Consider the following 18,405-nt stretch of genomic DNA (forward strand, 5'->3'; position numbering starts at 1 on the left):
TTTTTGGAGGTTGGCTTGCTGCTTGCTTCTTTATTATTTATTTGCCATTAAGAAGTTTTTTGTCCATCTTCTCGATAAAACCCAGTTTTCTTCTGCACCTTGAAGGGTGGTTAGGGGCATTAAAACACAACTTTCCAAAGTTTTTTTTCATCCTTTTTCCCTCCCATCAGGAACCGATTAATACTGGATGAAGCGGGACCAACCAAGCGCGGAATATATATATATAGAGTAGTATTTTATATTAGATTTTATTATCTCGCAAGACCGTTTTTTTCCCCTCCAACGAGAAAGTCTTCCCCCTTTTTCTCTCCTCCGTGAAGTCGATTCGAAGATTAGTGTGTTGGCGATGAAAGGATCCGTAGTAGGAAACCTGGTTTTTATTTGTGGATTTTTGAAAGATTCCATCTTCTTTTTCCTGAGTAGCACCGGACCACGGAAAAACTTGCTATAAACGATCCTTATATAGTAATTGAGAGTTCGTACGAGCACTAGCGAGAAAATGTTACTTAACAAAAGTGGTAACGTTTCGTATTAGCAACCCTCTATTAGCCAGTAGATGCAACACAAACCTGAAGGGATAGTGCGGGGAAATCTTCATTATCGACAAAAGAGATGGAGATCCGGAGAATTAATAATTTTCGAGTAAAATTTTAAATTGAAATTCGAACAAATCGTTTGTAACTTCAATTTCTAGATAATTGATTCTATTAAATTGTATAAAATAAGACGATATATTTTTTTATCTCCAGTGTATAAACAGCTGTCGATAAAGAAATATTCTTCCACACGGACTTTGCTGGTATAAATGGCAAATGTTTTGTCGGTAAAAGCTGAAACTGCAAGCAGTTACCGACGGAAGATCAATGCCCCCCAGCCCCTAGTCGATAAAAAACATTCACGTCTTTACCATACTAGCTTTATATCCTGAGAGAGGAATGTTGTTAAATTATTAAATAAATCTTTGAACAAACAAGATTTGATACACTTTTCCTACGAAAAAAATAATGGATAAAACATGGAATAATGTCGCAATAATTAAAGTAACAATAAATAAATTAAGATCATTTTTAAACATCTGTAAGATGATGTAAAGTTTAAACTTTCTTGTTACGTTCATTAAACTAAATAATCGAAAAAATTATAATATTTATTTCGTATCATTATCTGTATAATATAATCGTTACTAATCCTATTCAAAAATTTGAAAGGTCGTGTTTACTTTCACATTTACAATCTCATTTGAATATACATATACGTACACGTATATTTATTATAGAGAAGATACACAAACGTACAATGAAGAATTGTCTATTGTACAAGAAGAAGAACCTATCAAATCTTCAGTTAGTTGTCGGTTAATGTCGTAAACGGTCTCGATCGTTCTAATCGAGGTAAAATCTGAAGAGAATTCGATACATCGACGAAAAAGTTCGAGAAATTATAATAAGATTTTGAAAAGAGATAAATAAAAGAAAAGAAAAGAAAAGAGAAAAGAGAAAAGAAGAGAAGAGAAATGGCATTATCGATAGCCTTGCCTCTATCCGGTCTAGAACCTGAACATTTTGCCTCCATAGGGGCAAGAATTTTGTACGAACGAGGTTTGAGAATTTTGTCCGGCAATCCACCGATTTCACCGAGTACCGCGAGTGAATCAAGTGGGATCTCCAGTTTCGTACCCTCCACCACCGAATCATCAACACCCGATGAAACGCCAATTTCATCGAGACCAGAAACACCCGCCGAGGAAACGATCAAGAAGGGGGATCAAACGAAGGAAGAGGAGGTGTGTGTGATTGTTAATTACAAAAAATTATTACGAAGAAAAAAAGAAAGAAAGAAAGAAAGAAAGAGAGAGAGAAAAAACAGTAAAGTAAACAGTAAGAGATAAAATTTGAAAATTTTTGATTTCAGTTACCGCTCCGTATCTATTATAGGCAACGCGACATATTGAATTTGGGAGCGAATGTCAGAGAGCCATTCTGGCAAATGAGAGTTCCAACGATGCCACGATACGATTTCAAAAGTTTCGTCGAGAATAGGTCGGTGTATTATCGGTTAGGCGAATTCGGATTGACGGAAGATTATCCAACGGTGAGTTTTTTGTTACATTGAAAAAAAAAAAAAAAAGAAACGACCAATATACTTTTCACGTTATATAATCACGTCACGTTTAATACCAATAACAATTTATCTTACATTTTACATCAAAACATTTCAATTATATCATAATATGGACAATCACTGTTTTTTTTTTTTTTTTTTTTTTTTTTTTAAACTTTATCATTAAATCCGATCGATTTGTCATTATCATCGATTTACTCTCAATGCTCCGACTATCAAAACATTAATTATGTATTATTTTGATGCGATAAATTATATTTCGAATAATTTCAAGTCTCGTTTAATGCTTCTTAGCTTATATAATTAAAGCGTAATACTTTTTTTTTTTTTTTCTATCTTTCTTCTATCTTAGAGAGACCTTCAAAAGGATTGTCTTCCCGAAAGTGTGTTTCCGTTCGAATCAATCGTTACCACGTGAAATACGTCCTTACTTCCTAATCTCATTGCTTTCCGTCTGTCCTTCTATATTCTGCCTGAACATTTCCAATTTCTGACGACTCAATTTCGCGTTAGCCTTTGCCACGGATCGAAATTGATAAAAGACAGGTAAACAAACGATTAAACCAAACGTCCAGTATCTGAATGGCAATGATTTTTGCCAATAATCGTGATACGGGAATTGAGTGATTTTCGTGCCGAGAACGGAGAATTTACTCAGCAAAGGCAATGATTCGATTTGTTGACGCAACTCTTTGATTTGTTTAATACCCTAAAAAAGAGTATATCGAATCAAGATCAAGTTCAATTAATTTTTCAAAAGGAAAGATTCAAAGATTATTATTATTATTATTATTATTATTATTATTATTATTATTATTATTTTATTATATTATTTTAACGTACTTTGGAGAATTTATACTTGAAATCCGACAATCGAACATCTTTGATTTTATTGTGAACTCGACGATAGCGTGTCGTTAAGAAATTTTGCATCGCAAATTTCTTCCTTTCCAACTATCTCAATATGATGATAATCAAATGATCGAACGAGATACGGGGGGAAAAGAACCAAATGAATCTTCGTAAATTTGACAGATTCGATCAGTCCTCTTCCTTTGATTAGGCCATTTTGCACGAGTCGAAAAAATCGGGAGACAAAACAAACTCGAATCGTTTACGGGACGTTACATCGTAGGAGGCGTTAAACTGTATTAAGAGAAATTTATTAATTTTCAAACTTTTAAATTTCAAATTCTCTTTACGCTCGAATATTTTTTTTCTTTCTTTCTTTCTTTCTTTCTTTCTTTCTTTCTTTCACACAGAGAATGTGCACAGATTGTGGGTTCTGCGAACCATCGCCATACCTGTTTTAATCTGTCGACATCGACGTTGAAAACAACCGACAAGAAGAACGACGTTGCGAACAACTAACTGTCATAAATAGATAGACAAGCGGCAGCCGGCTCGAATTCACGAAGTGAAACCAAAAAAAAAAACAAAAAAAAAAGAGAGAGAGAGACCAGTGACAATGTACATAGAGTGGTGCACACACGCACACACGCACAGGCGCGCGCGCGCATACACATACACCGCGTTTCTCGAGGAAACATTAAAAAGAAACATTGATCTTTTGGCGGTAATGAGAGAGAGAGAAAAAAAAAAAAAAAAAAAAGGAACGCGAAAATTCTATAACAAATAAATAATCAACGCGAAATTCGAAAAGAGAATCCTATAAATGTAAAAAGTTTATATTTCCATTTTTTTTCGCGCGTTGGTGCCGTACTGATTGCCGAATGATCGATTGTCAGATACATAATCGGTTTTGAAGATTTGTTCAAAAATTTTTGCGATATTTTTATTCTTCGCTGACGCATTCATTTTTTTGTTTCACGCTTTACTCGTACTGTGACAATTGTGTCAATTTTTATTTCACGCATTAATCACATTTTGCTTAACATTGTGTATCTGACAATCGTAAATCCCCTCGTCGAAATTATATCGATTATATGGCCGGTAACGGGCTGCGATGATCCCTACTACATCGCGTATCTTTGTAAATAAATATAGGTAATGTATAATACACGTTGAACAGGGCGGATCGTACAGCTATGCAATTTGTGCATAAGCAATGATCGACTAGGCTGGAAAATTCCCCTGTTTAACGTTTTTCTTTTTTTTTAAGTAGAATATTTCATCGAGCGATTCTAAGTGAAGCATGCTAATTTTTTTTTTTTTTTTTTTCCTTTTACAAAACGTACGGAAACACGTGATACCAATACGTTGCAAGAATGAATTTAATTGTAATTAATTAATTAGGAAGGGTAAATTTGGGGGGAGGGGGGCGGGGCTAGATTCATCGTGAGGGAATGTTTAAAAAAAAAAAAAAAAAAAAAAAAAGAAATTGTCAACGATCTTTTAAAAAGAAATATCCTATATCGATATCCTATACCGTATACAGAGCGCAAAGAAATTTTTCCATCTTCCAATCAAATTGTACAACACGTATAACACGTATCGATATCAAATTTGGAAATTTTATCCGTGAATTTCTTTTTTCTTTTTTTTTTCTTTTTTCTTCTTCGCGGATAGAATTATTAATAAGCATTCCATTAAGTACATCTCTTTGTGTTGCGAACGACATAGCACAACCTATTATAATATTACGAACAATCGACCAGTGCGCTATAATTATAATTGGCTTATACATTTTCACGATAAATGTAATGCGCGCTCACAGAGTATTATTGTAATTGTACCGAAGCTATTTCACTAGAGTCTTTCACTGACCATTGTTTATAAGCGGGTAATAAACAATATTTTATAACGACGCCACGTTACGCTCAATTATTTAACTAATGCTCGTTAAGCATACGATTTTCATTCATTATCGTATGCATTCCCCGTATACCTTTTTTACTATCTATTCGCGCAATTCGCGCAATTTTTGTACGAACGAATCGAAATTGAAGTTTCAGTTTCCAAAAAAAAAAAAAAAAAAAGTCTGAGTCCCCGTCAACGATTTCGATCCTTTAGAAACGTATCCTTCCTCGCGTAGCAACTTTCGACGAATCCACGAAAAATACGTGGAAAGATTACGATCATGAGAGATGTGGTACCGATGATACACAATACAGATATAAATTACATTATCACGAATACATACTCGTACATACATACTAACTTTTAAAATAAACTTTTCGTGAGAAATAAGAATTTCGAAGAACAAAAACGAATCCCTCGAACAGAAATCACCAATAACGATTATTACAGAATTACAGAAATCTCCCATTTAACTAGCTCAACCAGCACATCTCTCTCGAATCTACATTTCAATAAAACGAAACTGAAACTCGTTGAAATTGCTTTTCCCTTAGATGCGATCGAAACGAAATCGAAAATGGCATCATCCTCGATCGATCCTCGATCCCTACCCAAGACGATGGGACGATGGATGAGCGCGCGCACAAAGGCCCGTTAACCGTTTAACCGTGTCCGTTCGAGAGATGCTGTATCGCAACGGCAGTGTGTGCGCGACGCGCGTGAAGGGAGCGACGTGCGAGCGTGTGAAGGGATGCGCGAGGGGGAGGGAGGGAGGGGGGAGGGGGGGATGCGGCGCGCACGCATGCACGCGCGAGTGGGTGGGCGCTGCGTGCAACGCGCGCGAGAGATGTGCACGACGACTATTCAGATATTGTTGTTATTGTTGAGGGAACAATCGGCCGTCAATAGGCTGCCCCGGCACAATGTATCTATTCAGGTGCGGTCAGGGGTGCTCAATCGATCGGCCCCCCTTTCGCTCGCGATCCACGAAAAAAGCCTCGCGAAAGAATCGTGCTAAGCCGCGCCGCCGCTCCCTCTCCAATGGGGCACGCTCGTCTCCGATATCGCGCGTCCCAACAACTAGTCCCCCAAGCTAGGGATATCGCGGCGTTTATTCGCGTTTCTCGAAAAAGGGGGTTGCGTGAAAGATCGCCGGTGTATCCTTCGATTCACACGCGTCGATTCTCCTCTTCAAAACTGGACGGGCTATGTACTGAATGGGCTATAAACTAATGGTCGGGTAAACGGCGAAACGATCGGTCGAATGTTAAGCGGGGGATGGGCCGCGATAATAATTATCACATTTAAATAGGCCGTACCGCCTATTTAGGCATTAACCGCCGTTGATTAGAGGGGGAGGGTGATGGCGAGGCGAGGAGGCTGATTGCGGGTATAAATCGGGTATCGGTTACAATTATTATCATCATCCTCATCATCCGGCCTGGTGCTGGTATTTAAACCGATAAACGGGTCCGCGGTGTCATTGTTGGATTAGCGCGCGGCGTTAGTTGGAGGAGAGGAAAATTGAAAAGCGAGCGTCCCCCCTCCCGCGAGGGACGGGACCCGGACGGGTTTCGAAAACGAAGGGGAGGGAAAAAGAGGGCGCGTGTGAGAGCCACTGCCTCGCGAGTGTTCCCCAGCCTTCCCTGCCCATAGCGATGATTACGTATGCGGGAATCATTGTCGAGTAACGCGCGATGCACATGCAAAGGCCAAAAATCGTCGAAATCAGTCGAGTTCAACATCAGCATTGTACCTGGCCTTTGTCTCTGCCTCATTGTTGTCGGTACTCGGTGTACAACGTACACGTACGTACAGAAAGCGAGCCGGAGAGAGAGAGAGAGAGAGAGAGGGAGAGCACGATGGGATAGTTCGTCGGTTGGTCCACGGGAACCACACATCTACAGGACCTTCGCTATTTGCTATTTATGCTAGCGAGATCCCGAAAATCGGAGCATTGTTGCTGGTCCGCTCCGGCATTGACTAGAAAATCGATTCGGACCGACCGACGAATGCGGCTGGGAAACTCGCTTTCAACGTCCCCCAGAAATATCTGTCCACTTCGCTTAAATATTACAATTTGGATAAATATTCGATTCCGACCAGTTGACTCGCGCTCCAACTTCTCAATTTCATCCGCGCGCCGTTCACCCCCCGCGATTTTTAGATCGTCGACCGTTAATCGACCGAATCGTCCCAAATCCGCGCAGCTTGTCGTCGCGAGAACCGCATCGAAATTGCTTCGCTTTTCCGTATCCGTGAAACATGTGTACACGTGTACACGGATAACCAGGCCGTAACCTCGCGCGTTAGTTCGATTGATTCGTCGTGCATGCCAAGTTTTTTTTTTTTTTTTTTTTTTTTTCCTTTTTTTTTACGACTTCCGCGGATCTAAGCCGAATGCGATTTGCGAGATTTCCTACGATTTCTCGTCGAAGGAATCGATCGACATCGAATCGACTCGATTCCCTCGTGATTCCCTCGAAAATTCTTACGACTTCTTATCCCTTTCGGAAGATTTCTTCCGAACGTGAATCGTGTAACGTAAACTGCAAATCTCGCGCGTTTGATTGATTGAGCGTTTGAGTTTTCTCTTCCTCGATAAAAGTGGATATCCGATATACGAAGAATCGGTATATACGAAAGAAGATACGAAAGCAAGTAGCTTTCCCTGCTAACAACTACGACGATCGTATTTGAAATTTTGAACGCGACGGATCAAGGTTCCGGATACGACGGATGGATCCGGAATAACGTTCGAGGTGACAACCACCTGCGAACCACGGAAGCTCGGGAGGGGAAGAACAACGACGGGGTGCCCCCATGATTTTTCGCGCGTTACGAAGGTAGGCGACGACGAAGAGGGCGGCCGCCCCGATAGGATAAGATTTCCGTGGCGATATCGGAGGCGAACGAGTGGAGGAGGAGGAGGGGAGGGAAGATAGCGGGTGAAGGGGTGAGGAAGAGCAGGCGGAGGCAGAGGCGGTGGGGGTGCGCGAAGGAGGCGAAGAGGGGAGAGATAGGAGGAGAAGAGGGCATAGAGCAGCTGAATAGGAAGCGACACAATGGACCTGGGTGGCTGTGGAGGCGTGTTATCAAATGGGTTCCTCATTCACATACTGCGGCCTGAGCTACCTGTGTCTGTCTGTACCGGTGTCTGTCTGTTATACTTATTCATACCGCCCATTGTGTCCTCCACTGTTGAGTCGAGTTCAGTTCAGTTGAGAACGCGATGGAACGTGCCACAATGCACGAATATGGGCTGCGCGCTGCTCTGCCTCCCCCTCCCTCCATCAAAGCTAACTCTTTCTCTTTCTCTCGCCCCCCCCTCCTCCCCTCCTTTGCCATTTGCCACCCAACATCCACCATCCCAGGCTAGATTCGTTCGGGGGCGACTGAAAAGAAAATTGTGTTGGGAAATTGTATCCGCGAGAAACCCGGCCGATAATGCGGAATTCTTGGCGGGGAACAACCAAGATTTTGTCGCCGCATTCCCCCCTTCCTCGAGCTTCGCCGAGGCGAAGAATCGGCGACGTTTCCTTCGAAATTCGGATTTCCAAAGTTCCACCCCGCGATATCGATGATGAAAAACTGAAGAGAGCCAATCTACTATTCCTTCTGTTGCGAAAGGAAGGATCGCGGCAAGAATTGTTCGGAAAATAACGAGAGAAGAAAAAAGGGAGGGGGGAGGGGGGGGAAGGCCCTTTCGAAGGCGAGAAACAACTTCTTTCTCTTCGGGGAGAAATTAAGAAATTTCGCTTGCGCGAAAATACTTTTTCCAAAGCGGAGCAAACCTTGGAAAAGCCTTGTTCTCGAGTCGAGAATACGAAACGAGAATCGAACCGACTTAAGGGAACCGCGCCAAGGGAAATCTCTCCCTTACCCCGTGGGGATGGAAAATCACGTTTTTCGGCATTAATTAAAATGAGTTCGCGGAAGCGGTCGGACAAAGAGAGTCACGCGAGGATCGTGGAGGAAACGATGGGACCATCGATCGAGCAAGGTCTCCGCCGACTTGTCGTCTCCCCATCGAACAAAGAGGGTCGGGGAAAGAGAGAGAGAAGTTGGAGAAAGTGTCGGAGGGCACGTCAAAGTCAGACGTCAATTGTTCGCGAAGGAAAGCACCCGATGCCCGATTAAGTCCGCAAGATCCACCCACCCTTCCCGTCACTTTCGTATCTCGCGCCCTTCCTTCCCCCCGCCCTTCTCTTTCCACCGCTCTCCTTCTTTTATATTCTTTTATATTCATCCACGTAACGAAGACGATTACACGGAAACACGGACAAATCTATCCGAGACGAATATATAGCCTAATAATAATCCGAGCAACGAGGATAAACTCGTCGATAAAATAATTCCGATTCGATTCTCGCCGAAACGAAGAACGAAGTAAGGGGACGAGGATGGATTTCGCGAAATATGTATAAACGTGTTCGCGACGCGAGTAACGCGAGGAAGGAAGAAGAAGAAGGTTGAAAGAAGAAGGTTAGAAAAATCGGGAGGAAAAAAAGAGAGGGAGGGAGGGAGGGAGGGAAAGAAGAAAAGAGCAATGCTGCGGGCCCTCTCTTCTTCGCAGCAAGAAACGTAGGAAGAGAAAAGAGCGAACGTATTACGTATAAGCAGCAGGCATAGGCTCTGGATGAGCCACACGCGGACGCAACGGCATACAAAACTCGCTCAATACGTCATTCAACCGAAGAATACGGTTCGTTCTCGCCATTTTGCTCCCAGAATGAGAGTTTCAAAGGGAATTAAGGATTCAAAGGCATCTTTTGCGCGGCGCGCACAAAACGGCCAGCCACGATCTTCTTTCTCTCGCTCTCCTCTCTCTTCCTCCCTCTCTATCTTGCTCCTCCTCGCGATTCTCTCGCTCCTCTCCCCCCGTCTATCCGCGTCTCGCTCCTGCCCGCTGTCTCTGTATTTACACATCCCTCTCCTCTGTTCCTCTCCCGCGGGAGGGCATAGAACGCGCTCTCAAGACGAGGCGATTCGAAGCGGGCGCGTTGCGTGTACACGCGCCCACACACCAAAAGAACTGAAATCCGTACAAATCGTTGTACAATAAGCGAAGCGGTGGTTAACGCGCGCGCCGCGGCGTCCGCTCCTCTCTATTTCGCCTAACGTTCAGCGGCCCAACGTTTTTCTATATATATATATATATATATACACCTCAGACGCCAATGAAGAAATCCGCGTGAATGGCTCCTGCTCCAACAACAAGAAACTGGCCATGTTTCGAATATTCGAACCGTTCGCCATTGAAACCGAGCGAAAATCGCGCAACTAAGACGCGGCGCGGATTGAAAGAAAGATCGCGTCGCTGCGAAGAAATCGGGAAAACTGGGACGAATGTAACGATGTGTGCGGTAAAAAGAGAACCTTGGAAGGCAGATCCTCCCTTCGTATGTGCCAAAAATTGTACGAATATTTTAACAATACGTCCTCTGTCGAAACAAATAATCGATAACGAGCTAATAAATCCAGATTCCTTTATATATATATATATATTTACCACTCAAATTTTCAGATCCGTTCATATTAACGCGAAAAAAAGATTCCCTCGGAGAAAGAATCCTACTAAACTCGGGTCGATCGTTCTATTCTATATCGTCCATCAGGCTTGATCCACGCGTGCACCCCCTCGCGAGAGATCTTCCTCGTTACTACGTTTTACTCTTTTCATTTTCCTCCGTCGTGGAACAAATTCGTGCTACGATTTCTGTTTACAATAGAAAGAGAGGGAGGAGGGACACGAAAGGAAGGGAAGGCCGGTCCCCCGATTGGCTGATTAACATAAAAATGCCCGTGCTCGTAAAGGGCATCGTATACATATATTACGGGCGTTATACGCGAGGGAAGGGTGTATATAGTTTGTGATTGTTATTCATATTCGGCCACGCGACCGCGCGCTTCTGCGTTGGCTCGATATAAGCGGGAAGAGGAGGAAGGGGTGGGTGCGCGCGTAGGGGTGGGTGCTTCCTTCTCAATGACACTCTTTCTTTTTCCTTTTCCTCTCTTCCTCTCTCACTCACTCTCTCTCTCTCTCTGTCTCTCTGCCGCGTTAATGCCAACGAATCGTGGCGCACAGGTTTAAACGATTACTCACCCGCGGCTCTGTCTGGAATGAAAAGGGCGAAAGTGCCACTTACCGCGCCACGGGCCTCCGAGATTCCACCTGGAACAGAAATCACGTCCTAATGAGACCGGCGGAGTTAAGCAGCAAAGTTGTAGAAATTGCCGGGAATTTGGAGCGGACGACGGGGCACAGGCCTGCCTCGTCTGCCTTTTAGAACGCGGCAGGTTTCGCGCCAAGTCAATGGCGTTAAGTTTCGCGATCAAACTTGGATTCTCTCGAACGCCTCGAACGGATAAAATCGGGCCGCTTGATTAGCGCTTCTCAACAACAACGAGAAAAATATCTGTCCATCACGATCTTCGAATCTCTCCCTCCAACGACTCGAGAATTGGAGAAAAAAAAAACTTTGTTCCTTGGAAGGGAGCGAAGGGAAATCGGGAGATTGGACCGGCACGTAACCGCGTCCGGATCCACTTTCTCTAATAAACTGGAAAGTGTAGGAGGAGGCTCGCGTTCTATCGTCGTCAGGGACGTGGAGAAGTACGTGGAGAAGGACGAGCGTTTAGCAGCGGCATGCGATTTCGATCCGCGGAAGAGGAACGGGGAATCGGAAGAATAAAGGGGCGAGTACCCCGCAAAGTCACTCGACCTCCATCAGCCATCCTCTCTCTCCCTACGGGCGACTACGACCGTCTATAGCCTCTACTACATTATATTTCTTTCGTATTTGCCTCTTCTCTTTCTCTCCCCCCCTTTTCTCTCCCTCTCTCGCGGCCAAACACACAAATGGCCGCACGTACACGTGCACACAAGCTGAGCATTGCCGCGGTCTTATCGGCAGTTATCGGGCCGTGATGTCACACAATGGGGCAGACAATGCTCGGTACAATACACCCCCTGCTTCTAAACCATTCAACCCTCGCCAGCCACCTCCCGACTCATCCTCCTTCTGCTTCGGTACCACCTTCTTCTCCTTCCCCTCCTTTCATCCGGCACTCCTTTCCTTTCTTCCCTCCCCCCCCCCTCTCTCTCTCTCTGTCTGCAGGAATCAGACTCAATCTCGCCGACTCGATAAACGTTAATAGGTGATTACGGGCGCACTTAGCGGGATGCACCGATCTCAACGAGAGGTCCGTAAGGAGATACACAGGCCGAAAATTCTACGAGGATAAGAGATCAACCACGTTATCGCGTTTTGATGGTCAGAGACTCGGTTTCCATTCGGTTTCGTTGCGTTTTCTTCGGCGAATCTCGCACGGGAAATAATCTATTCGTATTCGTTTATTGCTCGTAACGAATAGACGGATAACGAATCGATAACAAGGTCGAAGAGAAGAGCGGAACATCTTGGGGAAAGGATAGGAACGAAGGATGGAAGGCGGGTAGGAAAAAGGGGATCGACGACGGAGGGTGAATCTCGGCACGCACCATCGAATCGACACCACGCCCCCATACGCGGGTTCCAGTAGATCCACCCCTACGATCGCGCAATATGCTAGCCTGCGTGTAATCACCCTAAACCACGTGCACCGCGAGTCGATACACGAGCCATTGAAAAATGAGGTCAGGCGCCCATTATTTCGAGAAGTTTTCACTTTACGCGCATCCACGCGTATCGGCAGAAGGGAGGGGGAGAGGAGTGGTGGTGGTGGTGGTGGTGGTGGTGTAAACACAGTATCGTCGGGGTGAATTCGGGATGCGCGCACGGGATGGGCCAAAAAGATCCGCGTTTCATTGATCGTGAACTATCTAACGGATTGTTTTTTTTTTTTTTTTTTTTGTACACGCACAACCGAAAAACGAGAAATAAAAACAAAAAAAAAAAAAAAAGGGAAAAAAGCTACACGATTTATCGACAACAATTACAGGGTTTGAATGTTGCCAGAACCGTTTAGAGTTGTCAGACGCGAGGATATTTCGTGCCTTTATTTATATTTTTATCTCTTTTTTTTTTATTATTTTTTTTTTATTTCCTTTTTTTTCGTATGTGTCCAGTTAAAAAATATAAATCGAAACACGCTGCTGCGAGGCTGACTGATTAAATAAAACTGGGAAACATGTATGTATAAATCAAATGGAGGCTGGGAAAATGGGAAGGAATCCCCCCATCGCCGGTAAATTTTATCGCCCGGCAATAAACCACGTCACGAAACACAATTACATCGACTGCTGACATTTCCAAGCTATGCACATCTTTCAACGTGGCCCAACGCTTGCGCCAACGAGCGCTGCGCGGCTGTTGATACCTATCTACGAAATGGCATCGGAGAAACGTTAATTAAGCGAGCAGATGCGCCCAGGAAACGGTAAATCATACAACCGACCCTACACGAGTGTAACACTCGCGGGCGTCAACCGTCTTATCTTCCTCCAGGTTATCGAGATAATGATAAATCGCTTCGTTCGAATTGCTCCCTTCCATAGGAGAGCTTTAACGACCCCGATGAAGGGTTGACGATCCGATAATGGAAGAACGGGTCGAAAGTCGCCCCTTTCAAGGGGGACATCCATCCCTAACGATACTTTTGTCATACTCTGCTCTTTGTTTCTTTTATTTTCATTTCTTTTTTTTTTTTTTTTTTCTTCTTCCTCCATCGTCACATCGTCTCGAACTCCGATACGAGGCACGCTCGTGAAAATATATACGCTCGCGAAAAAAAGCGCATCAAGATTCTCTCTGCGAGAATTTCTCTACGTCGAGAATTAGGGGAGCGGGGATTGGAGTAATCCTTTGACGATAAGCTTAACGACTCGGGTCCGAAAATAATAATATCGGAACGCGGTGCATTAACGAGTAATTAACCGGTTCGGTCCGGATTCGGTAGACAATCCGGAAGACGGCAGTAAAACAAGGTTAGCTCGCGGGGTTGAAGCGAGCGCGGTGCTCTCGATGGTGGTGGTGGTGGTGGTAGTGGTGGTAAAAGCAGTGGAAGTGGTGGCATCGGAACCGCCCCGGCTTTGCAACCCCGGCGAATGGAGTGACAATGCTGCCACGGGATTCACAGTTCTCTACCACCCCTTTTGTCTTTCCCCTCTTCCCTCTCTATCTCTCGCTCGAGCTGCCGTCCCCTTTCATCCCATTTGCAACTTTCCAACCGTCCGCGCCTTTCGTTTCTCCGCCACCCACGCATTCTCCCTTTATCCCCTGGTCTTCATACGCCGCCACACTCTCGCCGCACGCGCACCTTAAGGCAAACGCCGCCGCCACCTCCTCCTTCCTGAGAAAACGATTAACTCTCTCGCGTGGAAAAACAGATGGGATGGGATCGAACGTGGTCGATCGCTTTCGATCGCCCGATTTTCTTCTCAACCGATACGAAGTCGTATCGCGGATTGATTCACGAGGAGAGAAAAGAGCGTGCAAAAAAGGAGCCGTGCACGGTTTAGATATCGCTGGAACGATAGAGGGAGGGGGAGAGGAGAGGGTTGGAAGAACGAGGAGAGGCACGCGTGCCAGTTGAGTATAAAGACACGCAATCGAGTAGGAAAAAGGGTGGAGGGATGCAGGAGGGTGAAACGTATCGAAAGGATCCACCACCACCCCTGTTCAGGGCTGAACAGAAACGGTGTTCGACATCCCCCTCTCTCCCCTTTCCTTCTCATCCCTCATCCTCGTCGTCGTCGTCGTCGTCGTCGTCGTCGTCGTTTCATCGCTCGGAATCTCTATCTCTTTTTCCCTCGATCCTTTCTCATCCTCGATCCATCCGTCTCGCTCCCAGCGAGAGCCGCCACCCTCTCGCACTCTTTCCTCGTATCAGATCGAGTCCCTCTATTTCGCGTCCTCTATTATTTCTTTTATCAATCTGCGCGCTTTCAGGACGCTTTGAGGCCCGTTGAAAGCTAGCTGCGTGATAAATCATGAAATGTAAGAACACCCACACAGTGACGGGGAGGGGGAGGGGGCCCACGCGCATTTATAGATATTTCGTACGTGTAAACACACGGGCGGCGACTCAACACGAGAAAAGAGGAAGAGGTGTTGGTTGGTTGGTTGGTAACGCACACGAGGATGTGTGCAACAAGCCACGTGTGCGTGCAATATATATATATGTATGTATGTATATGTATTTACGAGCGTGTGTAAATACGTACATATATAAGCAACGGTTCAATAGGCGGCATTGCCGGGGCGAACACAGCATCCATACAGCTCGCCAGATGAGGTCTTCTAGCTTCCGTCGAGTCCGCGTGAAAGGATGCCCCAATAATATTCCATTCACCAAACCACTCCCAACTTCCACCCTGTAGCTTTCCCTTCCGCGTATATATATATATATATATATATATATATATATATATATAGATATCCCATCCCACGGACCAGTCTGGCCCGTGCCCACCCGCCCATTGATTTTTCATTCGTTGCCTTTTCAATAGTTTGTTATGAGCTTTTCCTTCGCCGATGTCTCCTCTTCCCGGTTTCCACCCAGGACTCACCCGGACCAGGGGCTTACCTCTTCTTCCTTTGAAACCAGAAAACGTGGGGTAGAGAGGGAGGGGGAGAGTTGGCGGAGAATTTCCGACAGACCGAGTCCGACAGACGTGCAGCAACTCTGTCCCGGCGAATTAGATGCGTTTGTCACGACTCGTCCGTTAAAGCCACCACACCACCACCCACTTTTTATTAGTCCGTCTCGTCCTCGAAATCACGCCGCCGTTCGATAATCGATGTACGCGATAACGTGTAAAAATGCGCCGCGGGGAGGGAGGGGGCGCCGATTTGAATTTCAATATTTCGTACGGATGCGAGTGACAGGTGTTGGAGCGTCGAGGAGATTGGGATCGATCGAATTCGAAGGGTATTCGCGGCAACAAGCTTCGAATATCTCGCAACTGGTGTTAATTGAGCGTGTGAAAGGAAACGATGGATCGAATGGATCCAAATCTTTAAAATCGTTCAACTCGTTTTTTATCGCTTCGAGACTCGATTATCTATCCACTCAGAAGGGGGGAATTCGCATCGATGGACAATTCCAGGCCCGATCCGATTTCGAAACCGGGATTGACAGAGATGCGGCAAGACGGGGAGGGGGAGGGAAGGGGTGAAAAATTTTCGAAAGTATTTCCCCGCGAAACAGAGCGAAAATAACCTATAACTTTAATCAGGGATGAATAAAGGCAACCCTTTTCGGAGCGGCGCTGCGTCAAGGCGAAGAATGGAGATGAGGATGTAGCCGAGTATCGGCATTGTTTCCAAACAAAGCACGCCTTTCATACCACCGTGTACCCGCCCTGCAACCCCCATCCGCCTCGTCCACCCACAACCCCCGCCCGTGCACTCCCCACGGCTTTTCAGTCATTTGACACGCAAAGAAGTCAGGCAACCCGGCATTGTGGCGACCATCACCACCACTACTACTACCACTGCGACCTATTGTTACCAGACCACTACCATAACCACCACCCCCGAAATCCACCCTTTCCTTGTTACCCTCTTGCCACCTTTGTCGAATTTGACGATCGATTCGATGACACCGAGCCGAACGGGAACGCCGCTCAAACCTTTACCAACTTCCCTTTTAATCCCGGATATTCGGCCAGAAACTTTGATGATTATTTCCCCAAGGACCGTCCGCTTCCATCCGGCGAATACGTCACGAAAGATCGCGTATTTAGACCCTCTGGACAGATCGGAATTCCATCGTTCGACGGGGGTATTCATCATTGAAATTGCATTGCCAACTTCCTGAAACCAGTTCTACCGAGAGGATGAAAACACGGGATGGGACGCGTGCGGAACAGGTATCTGGCGTACGCATCGATACACGCTCCCGGCTATGAGACATCGTTGTTTCGAAACGAGGAGACAGTTCGATGATTCGTCTACGCAATTCGTTTCAATCGGACGAAAAATAAATCGCGACGAGAAAGAAGCTGGTCGCACGATTCGCATTCGTTTCGGAGATTCGGATCCGAGAGCATCTTCCCCGGTGCAGCGCGGCGTCGCGGTTCGAGAAGATAACGAGGAAGCGCGGCACGCGCTGATCGGTGTGCACGTCGTGAGCGATTGCGGTTCAGAACCGCGCCAACGAATCAGTGGTGGTCGCGAAAGCATCGACGGAATTATGCATCGGGCTGCATAATTCCGTTGCACACGGTAGCACGCGCGTCCGCGGCGTGCCGGAGGGGAAAAGTCGATGTAATGTACTCGTAATGTGACAAACGAGGCGCCGTGATACGCGTCACGAAAATACCAATCACGAATGCCCGATACGCTCGTTCAAAGCGAAAGCCTTCTGATTCCAATGTCGATACTCTACGCGTCACCCTTGTTAATCTTCTTCCGCCGCGAACATGTGTCGGGATACATCGCGTTTATTATAGCCGCGTATATTATAATAAAAAGAGACTGCTAACGAGAAGAGAGGAGAAAAAAGAGGGAAAAGGGGGGAGGAGAAAAGAGGGAAGAAGAAAAACGGAAGGAAGGAAATAACATAGAGAGGGGGGAAGTGGAGGAGGCGAGCGTTCGAATTCTATGCGACTCGTACAATGCGAGTCCTCTCGCGGAAAGCTTGCGCGCGGTTGCTGCTCGAGATTTCCAGATTTCACGACGCTGAATAAGCTGCCGATGCAAATTTAACCGGCGCTGTCGTAACTCGTCGCGGAAAAAGCCTAAATGCCTGCCGGAATAATTTGAATTTTTTCCCTCGTTTCCGGCCGTACAATGCCACCCTCTCGCCGATCCGAGAGAAAGTTCGCGCCAACGAACTTCTCTCTGTGTCTCTAACTACGACTCTCATCTACCCCCTCTCTCTCTCTCTCTCTCTCTCTCTCTCCCTCCCCCCTCTCCCTCCTCCCTTCAAACAACGATTTTCCGGTCTGATTCAAAATTCGGTTTAAAACTGAAATTTGCGAAATTTGCGAAAGGATAAACCGATAGATAAATTCAAAATCAGGGGAATAATGAAAGAGGGGGGAAGGCAGGGCAGGGAAAGGAAAATGATCGAAATAAAATAAGATAGAGGGGAAAAAAATCGACAAATTTCCAAGTGATAAGCGAGAGCAGTGAAATCGGCTAATCTAAAGACTGGATGGAATCAAGTAGGGAAGGTAGGTAGGAGGACGCAAATAGCCACGTTTGCCGACAGAGGAACCTGTTAAAAGTTGGAAACTGCACTGACTGACAGAATAGGGTGGTGGGATGAAAAGGTATACACAGGTGCAGTGGGACGTGTATGGATGCCAGTGTCGTCGGTCACACGCACAGGATGAAGGACGATCGCCGGGTAAAAGGGATCGAGTAGGAGAAGCAGGAGGAGGACTGGTGGGTTGGTGTTGGATAAAAGGGGTGGAAAATGGGGTGGCAAAGTAGAGGGGATACGGGAGGGAGGGAGGGGGGAAGAGAGAGGGGGAGAGAGAGAGTCCATGCGAATATGTTATACGCTCAAGCTCGTTCGCTCGTAACCGCGCAGTAGAATAGACGAATTGTTCGGCAGCGGAGCTTTTGT

The 18,405-nt window shown here is 45.7% G+C and overlaps 2 protein-coding genes and 1 long non-coding RNA gene across 7 annotated transcripts in view; 1 reads left to right on the top strand and 2 right to left on the bottom strand.

The window, feature by feature from the left end:
* LOC100866718 (uncharacterized) overlaps nt 1-18,405 on the bottom strand; it is a 271,606-nt gene that overhangs the window by 239,857 nt on the left and 13,344 nt on the right. For all 5 annotated transcript variants that reach the window (XR_015294145.1, XR_015294144.1, XR_015294146.1 and 2 more), the window contains exon 2: nt 11,031-11,056. This is a non-coding gene — a long non-coding RNA (uncharacterized LOC100866718). The remainder of the gene's footprint in view (nt 1-11,030; nt 11,057-18,405) is intronic.
* Nucleotides 1,405-2,112, top strand: LOC100866795 (uncharacterized). The gene is made up of 2 exons (XM_003690810.4): nt 1,405-1,783; nt 1,912-2,112. Exons 1-2 carry the CDS (start codon nt 1,514-1,516, stop codon nt 2,110-2,112), a joined length of 471 nt encoding a protein of 156 aa, XP_003690858.2. The 5' UTR covers nt 1,405-1,513.
* On the bottom strand, nt 2,141-3,685 carry LOC147656585 (uncharacterized). Its single transcript, XM_086914252.1, has 3 exons — nt 3,426-3,685; nt 2,965-3,267; nt 2,141-2,830 (listed from the first exon to the last, which is right to left on the bottom strand). The coding sequence occupies exons 2-3, from the start codon at nt 3,052-3,054 to the stop codon at nt 2,549-2,551; spliced, it is 372 nt and encodes a 123-aa protein (XP_086770378.1). The 5' UTR covers nt 3,055-3,267; nt 3,426-3,685; the 3' UTR covers nt 2,141-2,548.

Source organism: Apis florea, unplaced genomic scaffold (assembly GCF_048593485.1).
Source record: "Apis florea isolate Af1SG1 unplaced genomic scaffold, ASM4859348v1 contig_3587_pilon, whole genome shotgun sequence".
NCBI lineage: Eukaryota > Metazoa > Arthropoda > Insecta > Hymenoptera > Apidae > Apis > Apis florea.

Excerpts from the sequence above, each read along its gene's own strand:
- LOC100866795 (XM_003690810.4), top strand. The coding sequence starts at position 1,514 with ATGGCATTATCGATAGCCTTGCCTCTATCCGGTCTAGAACCTGAACAT. Across the intron at positions 1,784-1,911 it reads ATCAAACGAAGGAAGAGGAG|TTACCGCTCCGTATCTATTA; the intron begins GTGTGTGTGATT and ends TTTTGATTTCAG.
- LOC147656585 (XM_086914252.1), bottom strand. The coding sequence starts at position 3,054 with ATGCAAAATTTCTTAACGACACGCTATCGTCGAGTTCACAATAAAATC. Across the intron at positions 2,831-2,964 it reads TCAAGTATAAATTCTCCAAA|GGTATTAAACAAATCAAAGA; the intron begins GTACGTTAAAAT and ends ACTCTTTTTTAG.